The 22,285-nt window shown below is 43.2% G+C and overlaps 1 protein-coding gene across 6 annotated transcripts in view; it reads right to left on the reverse strand.

The window, feature by feature from the left end:
- Positions 1-21,900, reverse strand: part of COL24A1 (collagen type XXIV alpha 1 chain) — a 156,884-nt gene extending 134,984 nt beyond the window's left edge. For all 6 annotated transcript variants that reach the window (XM_075424849.1, XM_075424851.1, XM_075424850.1 and 3 more), the window contains exons 1-3: positions 21,755-21,900; positions 15,063-15,124; positions 7,131-8,428 (exon numbers count right to left, since the gene is read on the reverse strand). In XM_075424849.1, the coding sequence (XP_075280964.1) occupies positions 7,131-8,428; positions 15,063-15,124; positions 21,755-21,810 (1,416 nt within the window). In that variant the 5' untranslated portion in view covers positions 21,811-21,900. The remainder of the gene's footprint in view (positions 1-7,130; positions 8,429-15,062; positions 15,125-21,754) is intronic.
- Between the last annotated feature and the right edge of the window lie 385 nt (positions 21,901-22,285).

A 22,285-nucleotide genomic window follows, 5' to 3' on the forward strand; every position in this document is an offset into this window, starting at 1 on the left:
AATAGAAGAAAGTAAACGTGGACAAATGATTGCTCAGTTTCCTGTTAAAAGCTTCTGATAATAATAACTGATAGCATGTTTTCCCTTGTATGTAATGAATATCGTTGTACTTAAAGAAAACGCAGATTTTTTTTAAATGCTAGTATATAACCAGATGTGACTTTTGCAAATAAATTAGATTATTAGTCACAATCAGAATATTAGACAGTGTACTACCCTCTGCATATCTAGTTATTTTGGCCATAGAAAACTATCCTTTTCCGTATGTGATTGATGTTCACATCCAAAACCCCAGGATCTACTTCATTGTACTCCAATACAAATGAGAGCTCTAGTCTAAAATCTGAACTAATTTATATTTCATCTATCACACTTGAGTTCTAAGGAGGTACGGGCTATTCTTAAGTGTGAACTCAGCCCCCATACAAATGCCAGCATGGTGAGTCCCAGCTTTAACAGAAACCAAGTACTCCTACTGCAAGGGAAGATGGGCATTAGGAAAGTCAAGACCTCACAGAGGTGATCAGTTGATGACAGCAGGAAGGGATTCAGCTTGCTCTTTCACCCAGGCTTTCTCTCGCTCCTGTGTTCTGTATGTGCTACAGCCTCTCAGCTGAGGCACTGGGCAAAACACGGAGTATCATACTGCCCGTCATCAAACAACACTGCTGAAAGCTGGCAGAGATACCAGGGACATCAGAAGGGCACCTATGGTGGCTGAAACGGGCAACTCGCAGGCTTCGCTAAAAAGGAAAAAGAAAAAAAAGAAAAAGAAGAAAAAAAAAGAGAGACAGGAAAAAAGACAAACACCCTTTGGGGTTTTACTAGCAACCAATGAATCATTTTATTAAGGCAATAGTTGCATTTTTAAAAACCTAAAGTTTTGTGGAAGTGGTATTTCTTGTTCCTCGGAAAGATAATGTCACTGGCAGAGAAGACAGTCCTGATTACGGACTTTAGGCATTGTCAAGCCAATTACATTCATTTCACCAAGACACAGACCTCTTTGGGCAATTCTGGAAAAAGCACTGTTGTTTTGAGAAGGAAAAAAAAATATTTTCCTCTCCAATTAATCATAATAATCTTAGGAGTCTAACTCTAGTGCAACTGCCTGCTTATAGTTGGGAATATTTGTATGTCCATACATACTGCATTCAGTCCTGTTGAAACCCATACCCTGCACTTCCCTCTCGGTGTAATTTAGAAGACACAAATCTGAGTTACACTCCTGGTCTTTAGGTCAAACAGTAACATGCTATATTTTTGGCACAGGAGGTTCACTATTCAGTCTGACTGCATAAATGCTCACTAGCATCCTCATATTTTTCTAAAATAAAAAGACCTTGTGTTTAATAATAACAACAAAATGTAGCAGACATATGGAAAGCTCCTGACCTGGCATTCTTGTCCAGGTCCAGAAACATACCTGACACTGCACAGAGACACTCCTACACTGTCACTGCTGAACTAGTACACCTTCTAATCTTGCCTCTCAAATTGTAAGTGAAGAGATGCACTTTGCTTAGAAAACTATCCTGGGACTACAAAGGGAAACATATTTTTATTAAGTAAAATAGTTGCAACTAGTGTACATTCTTTTGCGATTTGTGGTACAAAGTTCTTCTCTATCCCTATTTCAGACACTCTCTACACTTCCTTAAAAAATACATTAATAGCCAAATCCCACCATTTTCTTAATAGAAATCTCAGTGAGTATTTATTAACATCCCTGATCTGCACTGCTGATTTATTGAATGAGGGCAGTGAGAACATTTTTCCCTATGTGACTTCTTAAAGTGTTTTTCAAAATAGTACCTGCTTCCTTTGCAAAAAAGGCCCCAAAACCCAGAAAACCCCGTCACTTCAATTACACTAATTCATAAGTGATTACATCCATCTAAAAAAACACAAAAAGAAGAAAATCTAATCACAACCAAGCCCCCAGCAACCTCTAAAAGAAGCAGTAGAACATATTTTGAACTATGCAGCAAGAGATGAATGTTTTCTCAAGGCTTTCTAAAAGAGTCAACCATTGCAGATGAAGTTTCTGTTTACTAGTAATTAGCAATTAGCCCCAGAAATCCAGGTGTTTGATTAAAGTATTAACAAGGACTCTCCTTAACCAGAGTATGTCACTCCTTAACCTCCAGCTCAGACTGCTCCCTGCAACCCAAGCAACATCTCTGCTGACAGTACCCTAAGAGCACATGTAAGTCTTCCTGCAAATGCTTTTCCGAGTAGTTGTAAGAAGTTATTCCACCCTAAGTACTTCTTCAACCTGTGAAAGTAACTACAGCTTCACTTCAGCATGACTGCTTTTATACTAGCTAGGAAGCTATTTATGCCTCTTCGGCATCCATGCAAGCCCCAGAAGTCAACTTCCAAGAGTGAGCCAATCTCTCAAACCCAGAAATTAGTCATTTGTTTGAATAGCTTTTCCTCCAACTACTGGAAACAGTAATTAAACAAACCTGAAACAATTAAGTGTTAATTTTTCTTTTTTGCACTTGACATTTTAAACACCACCAAAAAAAAACCAATGACTATGTGTATATATTACCGATGCAAATTTCAAATTCATTTATTTAATAACATCAGTTTGCTCAAAATATAGGTACCTTCACAAAGATACTACAACTTACTGTCCTTGGGAATTGTGAAAATTTCATTTAGCTATTGAGGGGAGAAGCTCAAGTTCCAAATAATCATGGCTTAGTCCTGAAATAATAAAAGTAGATGCTACTCCTCCAGAAATTTTCACTACCTTTCAAATGCTCATTGGGATGAATGTAATGATGAACTTTCACAGACATTTTCCAGGATACTGAAGCCCTTCTATGGATGTATGTGTTTTAAACTTCCCCTATGCCAGAGGTAATAGGAAGCATTTCATTTACGTATAATAAGCCCCTAAGATTTCAGATGCACAGCAGTAAATTCTGCATTAATTAGTCAAAACGTCTGCACAGGCATATGCTAATTCTGTTGCCATTCAATACCTAAATCATATTCACTGAAGTTTCTCTTGCAAAACAGCTATGAAGTTCCTCTTTAAAAACCATTTGACTACACCCCAACCACTCAACCTCAGCTCACCTCAAACACTTTTAAAAAAGACTAAATTAAAGAAACATATGAGTTTAATGCTTGATCCATCAAATACTTAAGGCAGACGGTCCTTCAGCAAAACAAGAGACATCTCAACCTTTCTGCACATCATCACCAAAATACCTGAAACACAGCAGGGAAGTAAACAGGAGAATCAGGCTCCTAACTTCTTCTACAAAACTCTCCAGGAAAGGAAATTACACTTCTAACATTGTTAATATCAATTGTTCTGTTGTGCAGGTATCAATCCGATTAGCCACGTTTTCCTTATATCCCACCTAAAATTTCCTACCCATCTTGCATACTTTCTGCGAAAAGGCAAAAATGTATCTTTATCAACTCACCCTTTGCAGAACTGTAACATTTTTCCCTTACTTCCATGACTAAACACACTTTAGTTTTAGTCTTTACCCAGAATAAAATTTTCTATAACTGTGCCACTGTTACTGCAACCTTCTGCAATCCTTCCAGCCTGTCTACATCCTTTCTAAAGCTCATTAGCCAAAACTGAGGACACTTCCCCAAACTGCAGCCTCCCCATACCCAAACCAGCAGAAAAACAGCCTGTCTGATACTCACCACTCCTGGTAATGTATCAAGAATCGCAGCGATAAGATGCATCTATTCTTTAGTGCGCTGTAACATCACTCTATCACCCTCATCTGACTGCCTAACCAATCACTTCCCCATCCTCTATTTATACTTTGAATTTCTGTACTACTGCACTAAGCTCCATCCCACCAGTTTCAGACCATCTGGAATTTTGATTCCGTCACTCAGAATTCTTCTCCCTACTCCTAGCATGCTTTGTCTATCTTTTTAAAGCATATTACTTCATACAGGTATCCATGTAATTATTGAGCAACTAGGATCCTACCAAACATAACATCCACCTATTTTTCCTTCTCGTTTCATCTGCATTTCACTGGAAGCGGTATAAAAACCCACATGCCTCTTTCCAGATGCCCTAGAGCAGGCAGTCACTTGTTTATGGTTAACCTCCTTTCTTTACAGCTGTAGAAGTCCTTCCCTTTCTCTGTCAAGAACTCCTACAACAGCCAAAGCAATGTCATCGACATCACAGGAATATATATGTATGGCTTTGCGTTATGGATTAAAGCTTTTCAGTACTGTGCAGAAAGTAAGGAAACGGCATCATTTTCAGGTGAATTAAAAGAAATGTTTAAATATTTAAGACTATAATCCAGTAAGCTTTTCCAACAGAGGAAACTAATTCCTAGCTCATTTCTCAGGGAAGCCAAGTCCTGTGCAGATAGGCCTGCAGATGCCATTACCTACCAGCAAGCAGCCTCAATCAGTTCTCCAGCTCACATCAGCCTCTGCTTCTACCAGTATGGGACTATGTATCCTGTCACTGCAAACTGCTTTAGGACTGTGCAATCAAGAATATCATTTCAAAGTTAAAGAGTTAAAAATACACACCAGATTTATTTAATTTTTTAATCTTTAAACAATGCCAGCACCTTCTGCAACACAAAAATCAGATGAACGGAGCAGCTTTCCCTCTAATCTAGTGGTTCAGGAGATCACACCGCTCCTCTTTAAAACCAGTTTATATTTTTGTAGGGGATTTTGGTCACTGCCACTGCTAGAATTTTCAGCAGGGTCTTAACAGTTTTGAAGAAATAGGTGTCCTTTTCCATATGCTATCCATAAATGAAAGCCTGAATTCTGGAGCCCTGCTTTGCAGCAATAGATGAAGTCCACAGCTGTGGGATCATGGAATACAAAGGGCCTAATTATGCAAGGCAAAAATCAGTTCTGGTAGATGATTAAAAGCTAAAATGAAGTTAAGGAGTTTAAGAACCACAAAAGCTAGTTCTTACCAGTCGACTCCAACAGAACAAACATTATTTCTGTGCTGAAATCTTGAAACAAGGTTCAAACCAACCACAACATAATGAAAGAAGAAAAAAAAAGCGCCAGGTTTTCATAACTCATCAGGATTTTTTGCTGCAAGGGAACATGGAAGTTCCTCAGTGTTGTTTTTTCAGGCTCCCCACTGATAAGACTCTGTGGGTACTTACGTATTAAAGTGCTACAGCCACACAGGTAAAAGCTAGGTTATCTCTAGACTTCTTTCTCTACACGGGTGTACTAGACTGAGAAAGCAAACCAAGATCATCTCTTCAAGTTCGAGGCCAACAGCCATGGCAGGTAGTGTGCCACGCAGCCTCCATGGAGGACAATTCTTTACCAAAGCTTGTGTGGAAAGGGCCATGCGGAGGCCTTTTCTCCCTTTAGCATCAATCTCTCTGGCAGCACAATGCTTTAGCTTCGCCTCCATTTCAGCAGGTGCTGCTGTCCCCTTCTGCCAGGCTAGTGCCCACAAAGCTCCACATCAACTTCCCAGCTCTGCCACAGACCTCCAAGACCTTGGGCATGTTATTTAAACTCTGACCCAGCAGAAGACTTCAGCACAAATGCACCGTATTTGTTGCTACAGACCACACTAAACACAAGGTCTGCTCTAACTGCCTTCCTAGATGAGACAAACTGCTGTGTCCCCAGTCTGTAAGAGAGGCATAGAAAATGGTAATACAGATATCTTTAAACTCTCCAAATCAGATGTCCTCTTTGACACTATGTGTATAGAGTCCGTGTCTAGAAAAAAACCAGAGCGTTTCCTTGGAGTTTCGTAGTAATGCAAACAACCAACAGCAATATCAGCAGCCACTTCTGTGCCATGTAAAAAAGAATTGATTTAACTTAGCTGTAACTGTCTGAAATGACAATGTACAAGCTATGTGCTAAAATCTAAAGCTTCCATTAGCAGTTACTAAATGTCTTAAGCTCCAGAAATGCAAATTAACCTTATGCTGATGACAGCTACATACTTAGTGATATCCCCATAAATACTACCGCAAGGGACAAAAAGAGAAAAAAAAGACTGACTTCACATTCAGAAAAGATTAAGCAAGAGCACCCCTGGACTAACATGAATTACTTGTTAACACATTTTTCAGTTGTGTAACAATCCCTTTGCATCTGGATCCTGTTTAGAGTAAAAATTGAACTTTTCTATAGGCTTTCCTTTACTGACTACCTTAAGAAAAAAATATTTCAGTGCTGAAAGAATACACGCAATAAGTTTATAGGCACATTCAAATATATATTCGGAGCTGCTTAACACATATCTAATTGCTTTGCAGTAATAACCACACACACACAAAAAAAAGATCAGCAAGTGCAATTATCTACTCCACGCTGTGGTTTAAAAAAATTTAGCCAAAAACTCAAACAAGCACTATCATATTTCTCAGGCTAAACAGGCACTGCTGTTCGTTCTTGTGTGTAGCTTCATATATGTTGCTTCCATTTTTGTGTATTACAAATTTTGAGCCTTTTGCACACAATAGGAAAGGACAAATGGGTTTCTATCAAAAGCACTACTGTGCATTTGCAACGGCTTCAGGGATCACGTATCCTGCACAGTGAAGAAATACCACAAAATCCTGTAAGACTGTTCTAAAAATCATTTTACATGCAGGTTTGCATGATCCCATAACCTTGGGTTACAAACAGTTTTACTGGACTAGATTCTGCAACAGGTCTCCTCCTACAATTTTGATAGCATTGCTCAACTGGGAAAACTATGTCAGCCTTCCAAACAGCCTGGTTGTTCTTTTCACAGATCGGTGTCTACATTTGTGTACTGTATGAATTTATCCTGTAATTTTATTAAGTGAGCAGTCTCCATAATTAGCAGTTACAAACATCTGGCTGCATTCCAAATCTTAAAGAACTCCGGGTTGCCCACCACTTCACCAGAATGTGAATGTCTTGAATGTCTTTGCATTCTGCCAGTAAATAAAAATAGGCAACACTTACATCAAAATTACTTGCGGGAAAGAGACATACTAAAGACAGACAAACGATTGTACAGTACAGCGGGAGAAGTTGCAGTCACAGCTCTGGCATGCTTTGCAAAGTTTCTTTCCAAGCCCCTGCTAAATGTATGTTGCTGCATTATAGTAAAAAGAGTAGTAAAGATAACTTACAGGAGGTCCAGTTTCCCCCTTTGGACCTCTGACACTCCCCATTTCAAACATTTTGTCAAGATCTTCATAGTCATAAGCATAATTATCAATACCAATTTCATAACTGTTTTCCATGTGATAGGTCTCATCAGCATCAAATGCACCTTCCCGCTCTGGACTGAGTTCATTATCCAGAGAGAGGTCAGCAGGCAAGCTGTACAGGGTTGTGTTGAAGACATGCTGCTTTTTGCTTGGTTCATCTAAACGCTGTTTTGCATTGTCCATTCCCTTGCTTTTAGTTTCACTCTGTTTTACAGGGGAGATCAGAGAAGGCTCACTTTGTCTGCCCGCATCTTCTGTGGAATTATCTGGATACGATCCTGTGTGGGATTTAGTGATGTTTCTTTTTTTGCTTGTCGTCTCCTGCTGATGAAGAGGCAGATCGACGTTCTCCTGGAGTGCTGCTTCAGGCCAAACTTCCAGCAGCAGAGGATTGGCCTCTGCAAACTCCAATGCAGAGATATTTCTTGACTCAAAGTATTCTGGTAGAAAGTGAATCTGAGCCATGCTGGTAACAGGAATGTTTGACGCTTCTTTCCATCTATAAGCTGATATACCCTCTGACTGTTTTTTCTCATCAATCATCATCTTCGAAAAAATATCCAGCCCATCTGACACATGTGGAGCTCCTAGCAGAGATCGATACGTTTCAGCCTGGCGACACTGCTGTTTCACATATTTACAATAGTTTGCAGAGGCCTCTGCAGAGGGAATAATATCTAGTTGACATATAACTCCTTCAAAACTGACAGAGTGAGAGTTCATCCTTCCCAGGGTAAATAAACCGTCCAGATCAAATGTCTCCACTTCAGAAAGTATTTCCCTGCTATAGTATTTCTTTCCGCACTCTGCAAACATTGAGACAGTCTTGTCTCCAATGTCAATGGCAAAAGAATGCCATTGTTCATTATGAACACTATAATCAAAGTATATGGACTGCTTCCCTCCAGTGTACACCACTACCTTTCTCGGTAGCAACTGGACACCAAACTGCAGCCTACTTTTGTTCCTAATGCTGAAGAGGAAAGCATTATTTACTCTGTAAGAGTACAACCCAACCAATATGGTGAACTGATGCCCCAGACTGGATGGTATGACTTGAGTGATGGGGGACTCAATACGTGCATCACTAGTTAGTACAGCTCCTGATGCAGTTAGATGAACACCCTGAGGTAACAGAGATGATGCTGAGGGCACTGTCGTTTCTGAGGGCAGCTGAACATCTTTCACAAGGCCTAGTTGATGAAGAACATCTATTGCTGTAAAAAGAAATAAAGGCATACTGTTGATTTCATTTACAAGCTCTTAAATTCAGATCCATATAAACAAATATATGCACAACATTTTAACAAAGCTGTACTTCCCGGAGCATATATACTGCACACAGCAAGGCCACCAAATCCCTAGTGTAAGGCACATCAGTCTTTCACATAAATCAAGCAAATAATTAAAGCCAGAACAAAATTTCCATCTTAAAAACAACTAAAAACAACACCCCAAGCACACATACAGAAAGGTTCATGTAATGCCCATGGTAGGTTAATTCATTTATGAAACTGAAAAGTTCCTATTTGCTGTCTTCAGCCTTTTCATAATAGTCAATAATCACACTTTGTTAGTTCCTTATTTGGCTATTTCTGCCTACTCTTTGAGCCGATAATTTTTTTTTTAAATTTCCCTTTTTCTTCTGAAAAAGCCTTCTGCAATAAAACCATGCTTTTCCTCTTTATCTGAGAAGTTTAATGAAAGCATCTGGAGGGAGAGTTGCTTTGTTTTTAAGAATGGACAAGATATTTATACTGCAGTAACATCTCAGTGGAGCACCAAAAGATAGTCACTGGCTCAAAGCAAAATACAGAGGTAAGCCTTGCCGAGGAGCTGCTACAAGCTGCAGAGATAATGCAACTGGTACCCGGGAAGAGCTGCTGTGCTTCCACCAGGGAGCTCTCCTCCTGCCATGCAAGGCTCTGTGCCATTACAGACCTGGCTTCAGAGGGAGCTGTTTTCCCAGTGGGATCACCCTTGATTGTATGTATCTGTGCCAAAGTTAGTCAGACTAAAAGAAAACAAAGATCTTTCCAAGGGGAAAGTGCGCTGCTGCCTCATTTCCCTCTACACAGTTTATTTGTCAGCGCCATGAATGAGGCGAACTCTGAAGAAGCAGAAGCAGTGAGGAGCAAGAAAAGAGGAGAGATGTCAGGACCCAAGGGCAGTGCTCTCATCTTCTGGCTTGTCTGTCCTCCTAGAAAATGCAGGGCTGCAGCTACCCAGGCATGACAGTGAATTAAGAGTGCACTCCACAGCAGGAGACAGCACCGGACATTAAGGAGACAGAGAAACCAGCTGTCCTATAGATTTACATCCTATAGATTTGGCTTTGGCATATTGAAGTCTGGACAGGATATCCTCCCACAGGGCAGAATGGGCTGTGGCGTTTTCACTATTGGACTCTCTAGTGTCTTATATAACGTGAGCATTGTGCTTTAGCCCTTTCCTTAGCCTGGATCTTACAATATCTCCATCATTTACCCGGCAAAATATCTTCACCTAATGGATAGAAACACAATTATCTAGCCTCTTGATAAACTGAAATTATATCTGACCTGTGGTAAGAAATCAAAGCCACTTTCCTCCTAATGGGTAAATCAATGGTCAAAGAGGACCGAATTCATTTGGTGTTGCCTAAATCAGATTTAGGCATGTTGGAGTCAGTGGGCATAAGCACCTTCTTCCTCCAGGGTGACTATCAAGACACCATTAGTTCTCTTATGATGCAGCTGAAACAGAAACACTACAAAGGCTTGAACAGGGGCTAAACTGCACGTCCCCAGCAGTCCTCCTGCAGGGTTGCAAAATAAGACAGCACTACTTGTAGCATTGGTTGGTAAAACTGCTTGTCTGGGTGTTTGTGAAAGGTGCCACAGAAATACTGCATAGACTGAGAAAAACGCAGTCATGGAAACATGAAACAAGAAGGTTGGGGGCTAAAACACACGACATGAGAAAAGGCTAAATGAACTACATTTGCTTAGCTTGGAGATGAGAAGGTTGGGGGGAGTCTAATTACAACTATCCATTATCTGAATTGGAGCTATAGGGAAAACAGAATAAAAGCTGAGGGGTAACGGGCACAAGTGGCAACACAAGAAATTCCAGCCGCCTACAAAGAAAAAGCATTCTCACTGCAAAAGTGGTGAAGTGCTGGACTAGGGAGCCAGAGACATTGTGTAATCTTCATTCCTGGAGATTTTCAAAGCCCAGCCGAACAGGGCCTAACAACCTGAACTAACTTCAGCATTGACCCTGATCTCAGCAGGAGGCAGGACTAGACGAGTTCAAGGTCCCTCTAAGCTACATTTTCCGATTTTCTGCACAAGGGAAAACTGAACATTGTAGTCTTCATAAACAGAATTGCACAGCAGAATATGATACCATCTTTTTTTTCCCCCTAACTGGAACTGGCTGGACCTGAGCTTCAGTGAACTGCCTATATTAAAAATGACTAGTAGTGTCTAACAGTTGCACTGATCCAACAAGCCTGTCTGGGAGGAGACTGGCACTTTCCAAAGTATTTACCTGAGGGTACTTTTACTATGTCCATTGTGCTTATATTAATTAATTAAAGCTATTAAAAGGCATAATAAAAATTTGGAGTAACTGAGAAGAGTTATGGATTTTCTACTATATTAAGAGAAAAGAGCAACTGAAACAAACGGATGTTCACTCTTTTAGTGGAAAAAAGGTCTCCTTTCCCAGTCTTTCCTGTCTCTGTTTACTGAATGTATTCATAGCAAACTTTAAGAATAGACAGATGTTGGCTTAGTTTCAGTGGTAAGTTATGAAAAGAGCTTGAGATTTCCTTGAGAATGGTTTATAAATTGGAACCAAAAGTATCAACCTGCATGCACTGTACATCTTGAAACTTAATTACACACCTTGTAGTGTTTCTAGTCATGTTTGAGATTCACGGACATGCCAAGATTATCCTGGCGGGTAGCCAGTGCAGCCGGAGGTATGGGGGAAGCATATCCTTGCAGAAAGTCATGCGTACGCCAATTTCTCAAGATGTTTTGCCTCAGAGCAATTAATTTACTATGGCTGTATTTTTATCTGTCAAACTGATAACAGAGGTCAAGTTACAGTAGAACTTCGAAGCACAGCGCATCTGCTCATGAACTACCACATCTTCCCAGGACCCTGGTCCTGCGTGGCCTGCATGTAGTCATGGAGGAGAAAGCTGTACTTGCATTGCCCTTGTGAAAGCCAGGAAGAAACACAGGTCCCAAGCTCTGGGCAATGCAGAGGTCTTACACATGCAAATAATACCCCAAGGCTGGAAAAACCGCTGCAGCACTTCTGTGCGCTGGCTGGGCTAGCTGACTGCACAGAGGAGAATAATTAATAATCTAACCTAAGGTTGTGCCTGAATATCACATCCTAACCTGAAAAATTTGGCAAGTACTTGTATTTTAAAATATTTGTAATTATATACTTGTATTTAAAATATATTTATTTTATTTTATAAAATATTTAATTATAAAATATTTTAAAATATTTGTAATTATATACTTGTATTTAAAAATAACAATGCACAAGTATTATAAACTGAAGTATAAAACAAAAAGTTTAAGTTTAAACTGGCTTAAAACAGTCAATTTAAAAATGACATTCAAGAGTATTGCTACTAAATCTCAAACTGCGAGCAAAATTGCCAAAATTTTGGCAGTTCTGATTTGAAAACAGTGCATTGCTTAAAAGATATTAAAAAAAGGAAAATCATCCAAAAGTGTGATGAGAAATAAGACACGTTCTCCATGTCCTGCAAATCCATTTCTGCAAACAATGACAGGTCCTGAGAAAGCTAAACACAAATAAATGCTCTGTGAAAAAATGACAGCAAAAGATTAAGTATCAACTAATTATTCCTTGCTGACTTGCTGCCTGTTAACTCACCGTCAAGCCAAAAGGCTGTTCCAAACATTTTTGGCCAGTTGTTTCATTTCTGGTCCAACATGTATTTTTATTTTATTTTAAGGCTTTCAGAAGCTCTTGGCAGTACATAGGGTTTTGTAAGCAGGCAACCCTCTCAACTCTTCCTCCCAGCCTGACAACCACTATTTTCTTTACATATCAGTAGTCAGTTTTCTTTGTTTACCCATGTCTGCGCAACATTTGTCTTCACCTACTGTTCACTCAACCCATTAGTCCCCTAAATTGTAATGGCTCATCTTCTTGAAGGAAAAGTTGTTTGGGGTTTTTGATGTCAAGTGCTTTCCTTCCACCTTCTAGGAGGACTTGAAAAATTCACAACCTTGCAGTATCATAAGGGGAGGGAAAACCTAACATGGGTTTTGGTAAAAAACTTTCTGACTCTTCTGTGGCACAAAAAAATCCCAAAAGGGAACTGGGGAGGGGTGAGAGGATTTGGCTATTTAATCATTCCACACTCCCATTCTGTTCAGTCTCTCTTGTACATTTTCCACATTCCTCCACCCTCATGACTACTCTGAAGGCAGGATATTTGGGGTGCTCTCTCCATTTCAGCAATCCTAGTATACACATCACTCACTTTCCCTTTACCAGTATGGGTAAGGGAAAGACAAGGGTCATTCATCAGTCAGCTCCACCAGAACTGAGAGTAGTTACTCATCCGGTTGCCCATTTCCTAGGTGATGCTGCATTGGCAGTTGGCTAAATCGAGATACCTGGCTGCAAGCAGTGCTGCCCCGGACTATAGGCTGAATGACTGGCATAGGAAAGCCAACCAGATACATCAATTCTGTACGTCCTTGAGCCACGCTCAAAGTACTGATCCTAAAGGCTGAGGATCTATATTTACATATATTTCACCAAACACAATTTGTAGCAGCCTAGCAAAATGAACAAGGCATAGCTTCTCAGGTAAAGTATGCACAGGCTGTCCCATCAGCTCAGGAGAGAAGGAACATTAATTACAATAGCCAGCATCTTCTTGTTTGGCAGAATGCTCTTTTTGTCAAAAGATAACTGCCAAGAAAACTTAAGCATTAACATATTCCTAATGGGCTGACAATCCTGTTCCTAGACAAACTCTAAGCACTGCAAATGAAATGGTGCTAGCTCTGCTGATTATATACCGAGACTGCACTTTATTGAAGGAGGTTTCCTCACCGTGCTGTTCTCTGAACTGCTTTTTGCAACCTTGTTAAGACACTGTGCAAATAAAGTGCACGAGTGATCAAATTCACCCATGGACAGAAAGTTGCATCAAGGTTCAATGCATTGTTTTGATCCCAAGCAAGAACTTAAAGAAAATGAAGTCATGTATGGGATCTGTGCATGGAGGGTGGAGGGGAGTTTCCATTCAGTAAGGCTTCTCATATGGCTACCTAGAAATGCTGTTGAGTAATAAAGAAAATAAAAATAAATAAAAAAAAAAAAGCAATAAAAACGCTTTCACTTGCTGGTGACAAAATGAAAAATAATCAAAGATAAGCATGTCAAGACTGGAGGCTTTGCCCCATTTCTGCAAAGCTCTGTGCACAGCAGTGCTCTCAGCTGTGAGGCAAACAAGCCTCAGACTGCACCCACTCCCCTGTGCCACTGCCACCCCCCAGCCCTGTAGCCTGCACAGTCCTCGGCTGAAAATAAAGCAATTCTCAGACTGAGGCACACAAGAAGTAACACAAATTTTTTATTTCTTTGCAGAGGAGGAAGGCGGGCTGGAGGGATGAAGACAACCCGTCATTGCACACCTGTCTCTGGCATCCCTCACCTGCTCCTGCTACACCAGAGAAGTGCAAGCTGCCTCCCCGAAACAGCCTCTCCCTTTCCATCCCCGCAGGCCACACACATCTCTGGGTACTGCCCCTCCTCTGATGAGGGCTTGGCTCAGCAGTTAGAAAAATCCAGAAAAATCCCATCATCACGAAAACATATGTCCCCCATTGAGCTGAATGTGAAAAATCAACAACCAATCTTACCAGGCAAACAACAAACAACTAATGGAAGGCAAAATTACAAAGAGAACAGGAAAAAAAACCCTGAAGAAAAAACCAAGCTTTGCCAGTCGCAGGGAATAATGAGAAGGAAAAAGGCATGGGTGAGCTGAGATATCCCACAGGGCTCTACCAAAACGTTATCAGGAATGAGCCTTGTCTTCACCATGTAACCCAGCTGTTGGTGAATACTGAACAGCTGAGTGTTTGCAGTTAACATACTTCCCAGCCAAGGATGGCCTGTTTCTCACTTCACCTGTACAGTGCAGGGACACGGCAGAGAGCTGATATCTGCCACTTCCCTGGCAGATACGAAATGACCAAATGGCATGTTAGCCATGAACCTGTGCGGGATGTTCGCATTCCCACAGCGGTCTCTAGTGCAAGCTGCACATCTGGTGCAGTTATAACAGCTGGCAGATCAAAAAAGAAACTAAAAACAAGACAACCCTATTTCCTCACAAGCATCTGCATCTGAACGCAAAACCAAATGAATACAAAATTTCACTTTTTGCTTCAATGATGCCAGCCTAGACTAAGCCTTTATTATATGCAGTGGTTTGCTTGAACAGTCCCAAGTGCAAAGGTAACTCAGTCACAGCTTGCCACCCCCAAGGACACCCACTTGCAGGGAAGACACAATCAAAGCCTTTTCACTGTACAAGGCTTCTCTTTTATGAAGCGCTTGCTTAAATATGCAAGTAATTTCGTAGACAGAAAATCTGAGTAATTTTCAAAAGGTCATCTTTTCCAAACTGGTTGCTTTAAACTTTTGCTCTCATTATGCTGTAGCTGGTATTTTCTTTAAGTCACCATTAAGGAACTGAACCTAAGGTCACTAGTAACAGCAGCCACTTACTCTTTAAATCTAGTAACAGATTATACAAATATCCTGTTACAAAAAAAGATTTCTCACCTTGCTTGGGTACTTGTGCAACACCCACAGTTATACATATTGCAATAAAAAGGAGAGTTTTCCTAAAAGGGAAAGAAAGAAAAGAACTTGTGAGAAAACATCTAAAGATTCAGAACTCCCCAGAATTAGAAGTTTGATTCAGTGTCCTAAGTCAATGGCAGTATACCACTGATTTGAGCAAGTCCTGGATCAAAGCCATCACACTGCACAACTTCCCACTAATGCTGTTTTACACAAAGATCAAGGATTATATATGCCCTCACGTATAGTACATATATTTTACACTGGCTTTTTATTAATAAAGTAACTGCATCTGGTTTATATTTTCTTGCAGCAGCCTTCAAATATGAATGCTGCTATATAGTAAATTTCTTCCTGTAAAGAAAAAAAAAATGTTATTGTAAAGAAACTATAAAATAAACGACAAGTAAATGCCTATAGAGATCATGAGATACTTTTATCCCAGTGTACCTATCAGTCTATATCACATCGTTTTACCATAAATGAAAATGTTGCATCGCACTTTTGTTCCTTTATGATAACATTTTGCCATGTTACAAACAAGACAAGCTCTTCACAAAAAGTAAAACAATCCCATTACATTTTGACTTAAAACCTCATGCTCAGATAGAAGAGTGCAATACCGATAGGTACCATAGGCTCCCCAATCGCAATGAACATATATAAGGTTGATAGAGATTATGTGCTTGAAATTTGCTTTATATGAAGACACCATTGGCAAAGTGTTGGGTGTTGGGCAAAGAATACATTTTTACCATGCTTAAAACCAGACTGCTATTTTTTACTCAGTTATCATACTAGTCAGATTAGCATCTAATCACACACTTCTCGGTGACTGAATCTTTTAATAAATAAGAAATATATTTTCTGTTAATGTTGGACATGCAGGCACAGAAACAGACATATGTACCAATAATAGTAACCTATATCTATTTAGTGCTAAGAAGAAATATTTCTAAAATATCAGAAATGCAGTTCTGATACTACCCAACTTGCACTCAAGCCTCAGCTCAGCCCTCTTGCTTATTAACATATGTAACCTCATTGACTTTTCATACTATTAAGCATTAGACCCACTAAAAGTGTTTGCTGGACCATGCCAGAGAGCACTTGAGTATCTGGAATAAACAGTATTTGAAAGTAACACAGCTGCAACTAAACACCTGTAACTTCATACAAGGTAGCTTTGCCAGCTAATTAGCATGAAGAGTTCAGGAAGAAAACCCCACCACTTTCTACAGGAACATGTGGTTCAAACAGCAATGACAGACAAGGTCCTTCCACTGAGCATTCACTGCCGGTTACCTTCAGCTCAGAGGATAATGTACGCATAAACCAAGTATTGGTAACACTACGATGACAAGAAATCATGCTGTGATTTAAATATTTTTATATATATGTATATACACACAAACATAGAGAACAGTATTTAGTGAAAAATCAATTCAAACATTCCAGAAACATCCAAGTGCATGAAAATGACAAAGGCAAAAAAATCTGGTTTTATTGTTCAATTTGCTCAGCGAAATAAAGAAAGAGTCAAAATTCATTGATCCAGCAGAGGATGGGTTTGATTACTCACCCGCCTTCCACTTAGGCAGTTTCACCATGGGGTTTCACCCCAGTTTTCAAGCCAAGCCCCCCTTAGGGGAAGGAGGTACTCGCCACTGGTGCCGCTGCTTCTTGCGGGCCCCCTCCCCAGCCCAGCCCAAGCCAAGCAGCAGGGAGCTCTCAACCATCCCCTCCCCAAGCCCAGCCCTTGACAGACACTTGCCAATCAAAACCCAGTGCCTGAGACTTCCCCCAGTTCCTGTCATAAGGAAAAACATCCACGGCAAAGGCTAGGAGGGGAAAGCAAGCATATAGACCCAACCAAATCCCATTCCTTACATGCCTTTGTCGGTTCAAACAATAGTTCAAAAAGTGCACTATCCTCCACCACCACCCGCTCTCCAGCTGGCAAACCTCTCTGCTGTCTCCTCTTATTCCAGCTGATCCGCAGCCTGGGCTGAATTCACAAATTGCCACACTGGTTTTCAGGCACAGCACTTACACAGGATTTCAAATTACGGGGGCAGGGAAGGGAAGCTTTACAAAATTAGACTAAACAGATTTTTTCCTGCTATGACACATCTTAGAGCATCTCCTGCATCATTCTTCAAAACATCTGCTCAAAGTTTTCAAAGCAAACGAGTGGACAAAATTAGGTCCATTGGTCAGGCACCTACACGTGGACTTGCATATTGTGAGAACTTAAATTTTGGCAATCGGAACAAACGAATACTTCAAGGTAAGGCATGATAATGGTAATATTTTGTCATTGGTATTGCCACTGTAAACCTGTAGATACATAATGCTTTTTAAGAAGAAAATGCAGAGAATGTACAGGATTTTCAAAAATACACATCATTGCTCCAGTTCTGATCACACAAGGGGAGTGGGGTGGAAACTATGCCTTATAAATCGCTATGTGCTTGTAAGGGCACATTTTTTCAATTACCCACTGCTAATTGGTTATTCTGTTAATTCTGGTTAATTCTATTGGTTATTCTATCGTAGCTGTACCTCTCTTCCAGCCTACTCCTGCTACAGCCATGTAATGTCTCCTGGAGCAGTTCTGCCACTCCTGCAAAAGACCTCGTACTGACTGGTGTCCAAACAGCAGGTCAGCTATGGGACGCTCACTTCGTTTTTTCAGCTCTGAAGACCAGACTTCAAGTTCTGGTGGTATTTCACAAGCAAATAGTTTCCATGTCATACAATGTATCATCTTTTGATCTAGCGAGACACTCAGTGACAGCAGGGAATGACAGTGTTAGGAAGAAAGTCCACGCATTGCACTGTATCAGCTAAAACTCAGGACCACTCTTTATTTGTTTATTTGACTTTCATGGGCGCAAAATGGATTCACAAATAAAAATAGTATTAGACATTTTAGTTCACGTCGAAGTCAGGATGCTCAAAGAACCCTCGAGCCCAAAATGCAGAGATGACTGCTCTTGACCCTACGACAGCCCCTTCGATAACGTCAGCCAGGGACAAGCTGTGTGTCAGATATCTGACCCATCACCTGCCAGCAAATGTTGTAGGAAGGTAAGAAATTCTGAAGTGCTCCCAGGGCTGTAAATTACACAGATGTAACTGGATATACAGAAACATTTAGTGCGAGGTAAAGAGAAATGTCTGGCTTACACAGTGCTCTCCAGCTAATGTCAAGAACAGATGAGCGATCAGCTAAGAGAAAAAACAGGGACCAGAGGCAACCACAGGGCTGGAGGTCCCCTAATGCATGGGATAAGTTAGCCTTCCTGCTACCTTTTTTCACAAAAAGTAAAACTTTCCATAAGCGAAACCATGTGCAACCTAAAGTGAAGTTGTACAAGGGAGCCCTACATGGATGCAGATGGAAGATGAAAAAATGAAATTCTGTCTTTCTGAGAGAATCTGTTCATGCCAACCCTCCTCTCTTGGTCAAGGTCACTACTCTTTGCATTAAGAGCTGCAGAGCAGGCAGTTCTCGGCCTCCATTCTCACACGAGTAGTGCCACTAAGGCACCAGGCTCCCTGCTGCGTAACATGTACCTGGCTTGATCCATCGGCTGCCACAGCTGCAAGGAACAAAGCAAGCAGCACGCAGAAACCCCTGACCGCCCCTAGCTGGGCCCACAGCTCCTGGGCAGACCTGCCTTGTTGGGACACGACAATAGAAAAATGCAAAAGTGTGTGGCAGGGAGACTCCAGCTGACCTGAATGCTAGCGATTTTTCCCCATTTAGCATCACACATGAACCTGTTAAAATACCCCCTGGCTACGTTCTGTCCTAGAGTCTAGTTATCTCTTGAGCTTCCTCCCCTCCTACCCGTTCATCCTCTCTCCCATTTTACACACAAACATAAGCTGAGGGCAACTACATAACTGTTTGGAGGAAGGCACTACCAAATGTGGTTGAGCTATTATACCACTTAAAATAGAGCTTATCTTTCTGACAATCTTTGACATCTCGCGGCTGTTTGCCTCTTTCTACAAGTGGACAGCGACTCTCTGTGTCAATTTTTTTCCATTAGGGATCACAGATGGATGAGGAAACTGATCAGCTTCAAAGCAAGTTGTGGCAAGTGATGCTGCAAAATTCCACCCTCTGAAGACTATTCAGCAGCGCACGGAGCTCATGTCCGGTCAGTGCCCAGCAGTGCAGGGTAACAGGATCTTCATTCCAGGCTAGTTTCCTAAACCTCAAATTTAAAGGAAGAAATACCATGAGCCGGCTGCTGGAGAAGGCCAGAAACCTGTTCCCAGTGTAACTGGCACAGGTGCTGAACACACTAAACTTGAGGGCTGCATTCAACCCTGCGCTGATCAGTGGTTCTGGTTTAAATACCAACACCTGCCCCACATGCAGGGTTCATTAGATCTCCTTTGAGGACTGCTGAGGAGAAGGCCCAGTTTGTGTCCTTCAAGCCTGAAAAGGGGTTTTGGAAAGGTGATAGCACCTTCTGGACAGAGATGTCTTCAGCTTCTCAAAGACCCCAGGCTATTAAAACCCTTACGTTTCAAGATCTGAAATGAAAGATATCTTCCCCTGCTGCTATAACGAGATGAGCCAGAAGGGCCAGCACTGCTTCCGAGTTTTAAGAGACCTACAGTCAGCATGGTTTGAGGGGGACACAACAACCTCCACAGCCTCTCCCAGGTGACAGCTGCATGCCCTTTGGGCACAGATGCCACTGTATACCTAACCAGCCGGGGGGGGGGGGGGGGGGAACGCCAGAATCCTTTGCCCCAGGTTCACAATTTGAAAGAAGGGAAAAAGGGAGAGACAAGATAAGGCGAGAGGCAGAGGATGAAAAGATGTATTGCTCTTTCCTCCTGAGGAGTAGTGGCCTAAGAGGAGTCCTACAACAGTGCTGGGCTTTGGAGAAAGGAAACTCCCTGCCTGGTGGCCCAGACACTCTCTGGACAGCATTTGGCTGAAGATGAGAAACTACCATGTTAAGAAGAACAGTCAGCTCTGTTAGTATTTCCAAAAGGCAAAAAATTCACGTAAAAGATTTTATGAGCATGTCCCTAACTTTTTTTACTAGCTCTCTTGTCTGGTCAGAGTACACCAAGTGTTTTCCTCTGTATTAAGGCACAAGTACACAGCTCAAATTCCCACTCCCATGAAATACTCTATTTCAAGCTTTGTCTCGATGCATCTTGTGAGCGCTGAGTGGTGGAACGTATGAGGAGTGATCTACAAGAGACAAGGGGAATGCAAACCTCTTTGTGTTCTGAAATGAAATACTCTGTCAACAAATTTGGTGATAGATTTAGGAGTCATGGAGCTGTAGGAGCCTTGTTTATTTAACCCGCAGAGACACGGGTAGCAGGTCTGACCTAACAGCATTTCCACAAAACAGCGGTCTAAATTGCAAGGGATTGACTGGTTTCATATACGCTAAAGAAACCTGCTCCTTTTGGAAAGACTTCTGGTTTCTCAGCACAGGCAGGCCACCAGGTTGCTTTCTCTCTAGCCAAGTAGATCAGGTAAACAGGATGAATTCTGTCCATACAGAAGCACGCATTCTGAACCTATCTCAGATTTTGAACTTGGGTAAACTGCATCTGTGCTACCGTACTACTTCACCGTAATTCAATTTATCTTTCTCTATCAGCAGTATCCCTTTACAGATATCACATAAAACCCTTTCTTAAATTGCACTCAGACAATTCCTGAAGAAGTCTCACAGACACAGGCACTAAACACACAGATCTCCCCGAGAGGCCACCTTCAGGCAGCCACCTAACTGCTCGTGAGCATTCAAGCGCACTCAGATCATACACCAGGCACACTTGGGCAGCTCAATCCGCACTGCAACACAAAATGAATCCTTCTCTGTCCTGCTTGGAGCTCCCAAAAAAGTTCATTTAAGCCACTGTCGGAATAAAATAAGCAGTTTATGAAAAGAGACACATACTGGTAATCTCTACAATATCATTACAACTATCAAAAGTTCACAATCATCTTGCCGAGGCTGCTTTTAGGCAAACTACAGAGGTGAGCGGAGCTCTGCCCTCGCGCCGTGGACGACCACGCGTTAGCGGTACCTAAGCCTGTTGCGAAGCAGGTAAATACCGGTCACCCCATCTGGTCACCTCCGCTGCCGAGAGAGCAGCCTCGGCCCGCCAGCGTGACCTCTGCGGGTTCGGTTCGTTCACTCCGGTTTGAGCGCTGGGTGCCCGGCGGGAGGAGGAGCAGGCGGCTGCCCGCGGGGGCAGAGCCCCGCTGTCCCCCGGGACCCCTCGTCAGCCCGCGGGGAGCCGGGATGAGCGGGCTCCCGGGGGGCCACACGCCCGCATAACGCTCCCCGGGCTGGGGAAGGGTGACGGCACGGGGGTGCTGGAGGGGACCGGGAGCATCCAGGAAAGCGAGCGGGAGAGACCAGGGAGAGCGCCGGGAACAGGCGGGGGCGTGCCGCGGGCAGACACGCACAGCCACCGGCACAGGCGGGCTCCGTGCGGGGAGCCGGCACCGCGCAGCCCCGCCAGGGCACCCGGCACCTCGGGGGAGGGGGGGGGGGGACACGGGACACACAGCCCACCCGGGTTGCCGCCCTCTGCCCCCGGGAGCCGAGCCGCAGCCCGCAGCCCCCATCCCCGGCCGGCCGGCCCCGCGGCCGCGCCCCGCTTACGTTCGTGCCGCGGGAGAGACGCGTCCTCGCCTTGTCCTCTCGGCTCCCAACTGCATTTGTAGGCATTTGCCCGGGCAGCGGGGACCCGAGGGAACGCCGGAGCCGAGCTCCTGCCCATGCAGCCCCGCCGGCCCCGAGCTCTCCGCCGAGCTCCGCGCCAGCCGGAGGGCGGCCCGCGGGGGCGGGGTGCGGGGGGGGCCGGGCGGCGGGGGAGCCCCGCGGCTGCCCGCGGAGAGCGGCGGCGGAGCAGCGCTGCAGCCGCCCGCCCCGCACCGGCGGCCCTCCCCGCCCGCCGTGGTGTTGGGTTTCAGCGCCGGCTGCCTGGCGATTACATCAGCAGGCGCGGCCCCGGGGCGGGCCGGACCGGGCCCGGCCGCGCGGTGCCGAGCGCGGGGAGCCGAGCGGCGGCCGCCCAGCACCGGCGGGGCCGGGGAGCGGAGCGGCGGGGAGCCTAGCGGCGGCCCCAGGTGCGCCCGGCGCGGCGGGCAGGGCGGGCCGTGCCGTGCCGCTTAGCGGGGGCGAGGGGCGCGC

Source organism: Opisthocomus hoazin, chromosome 6, assembly GCF_030867145.1.
Source record: "Opisthocomus hoazin isolate bOpiHoa1 chromosome 6, bOpiHoa1.hap1, whole genome shotgun sequence".
NCBI lineage: Eukaryota > Metazoa > Chordata > Aves > Opisthocomiformes > Opisthocomidae > Opisthocomus > Opisthocomus hoazin.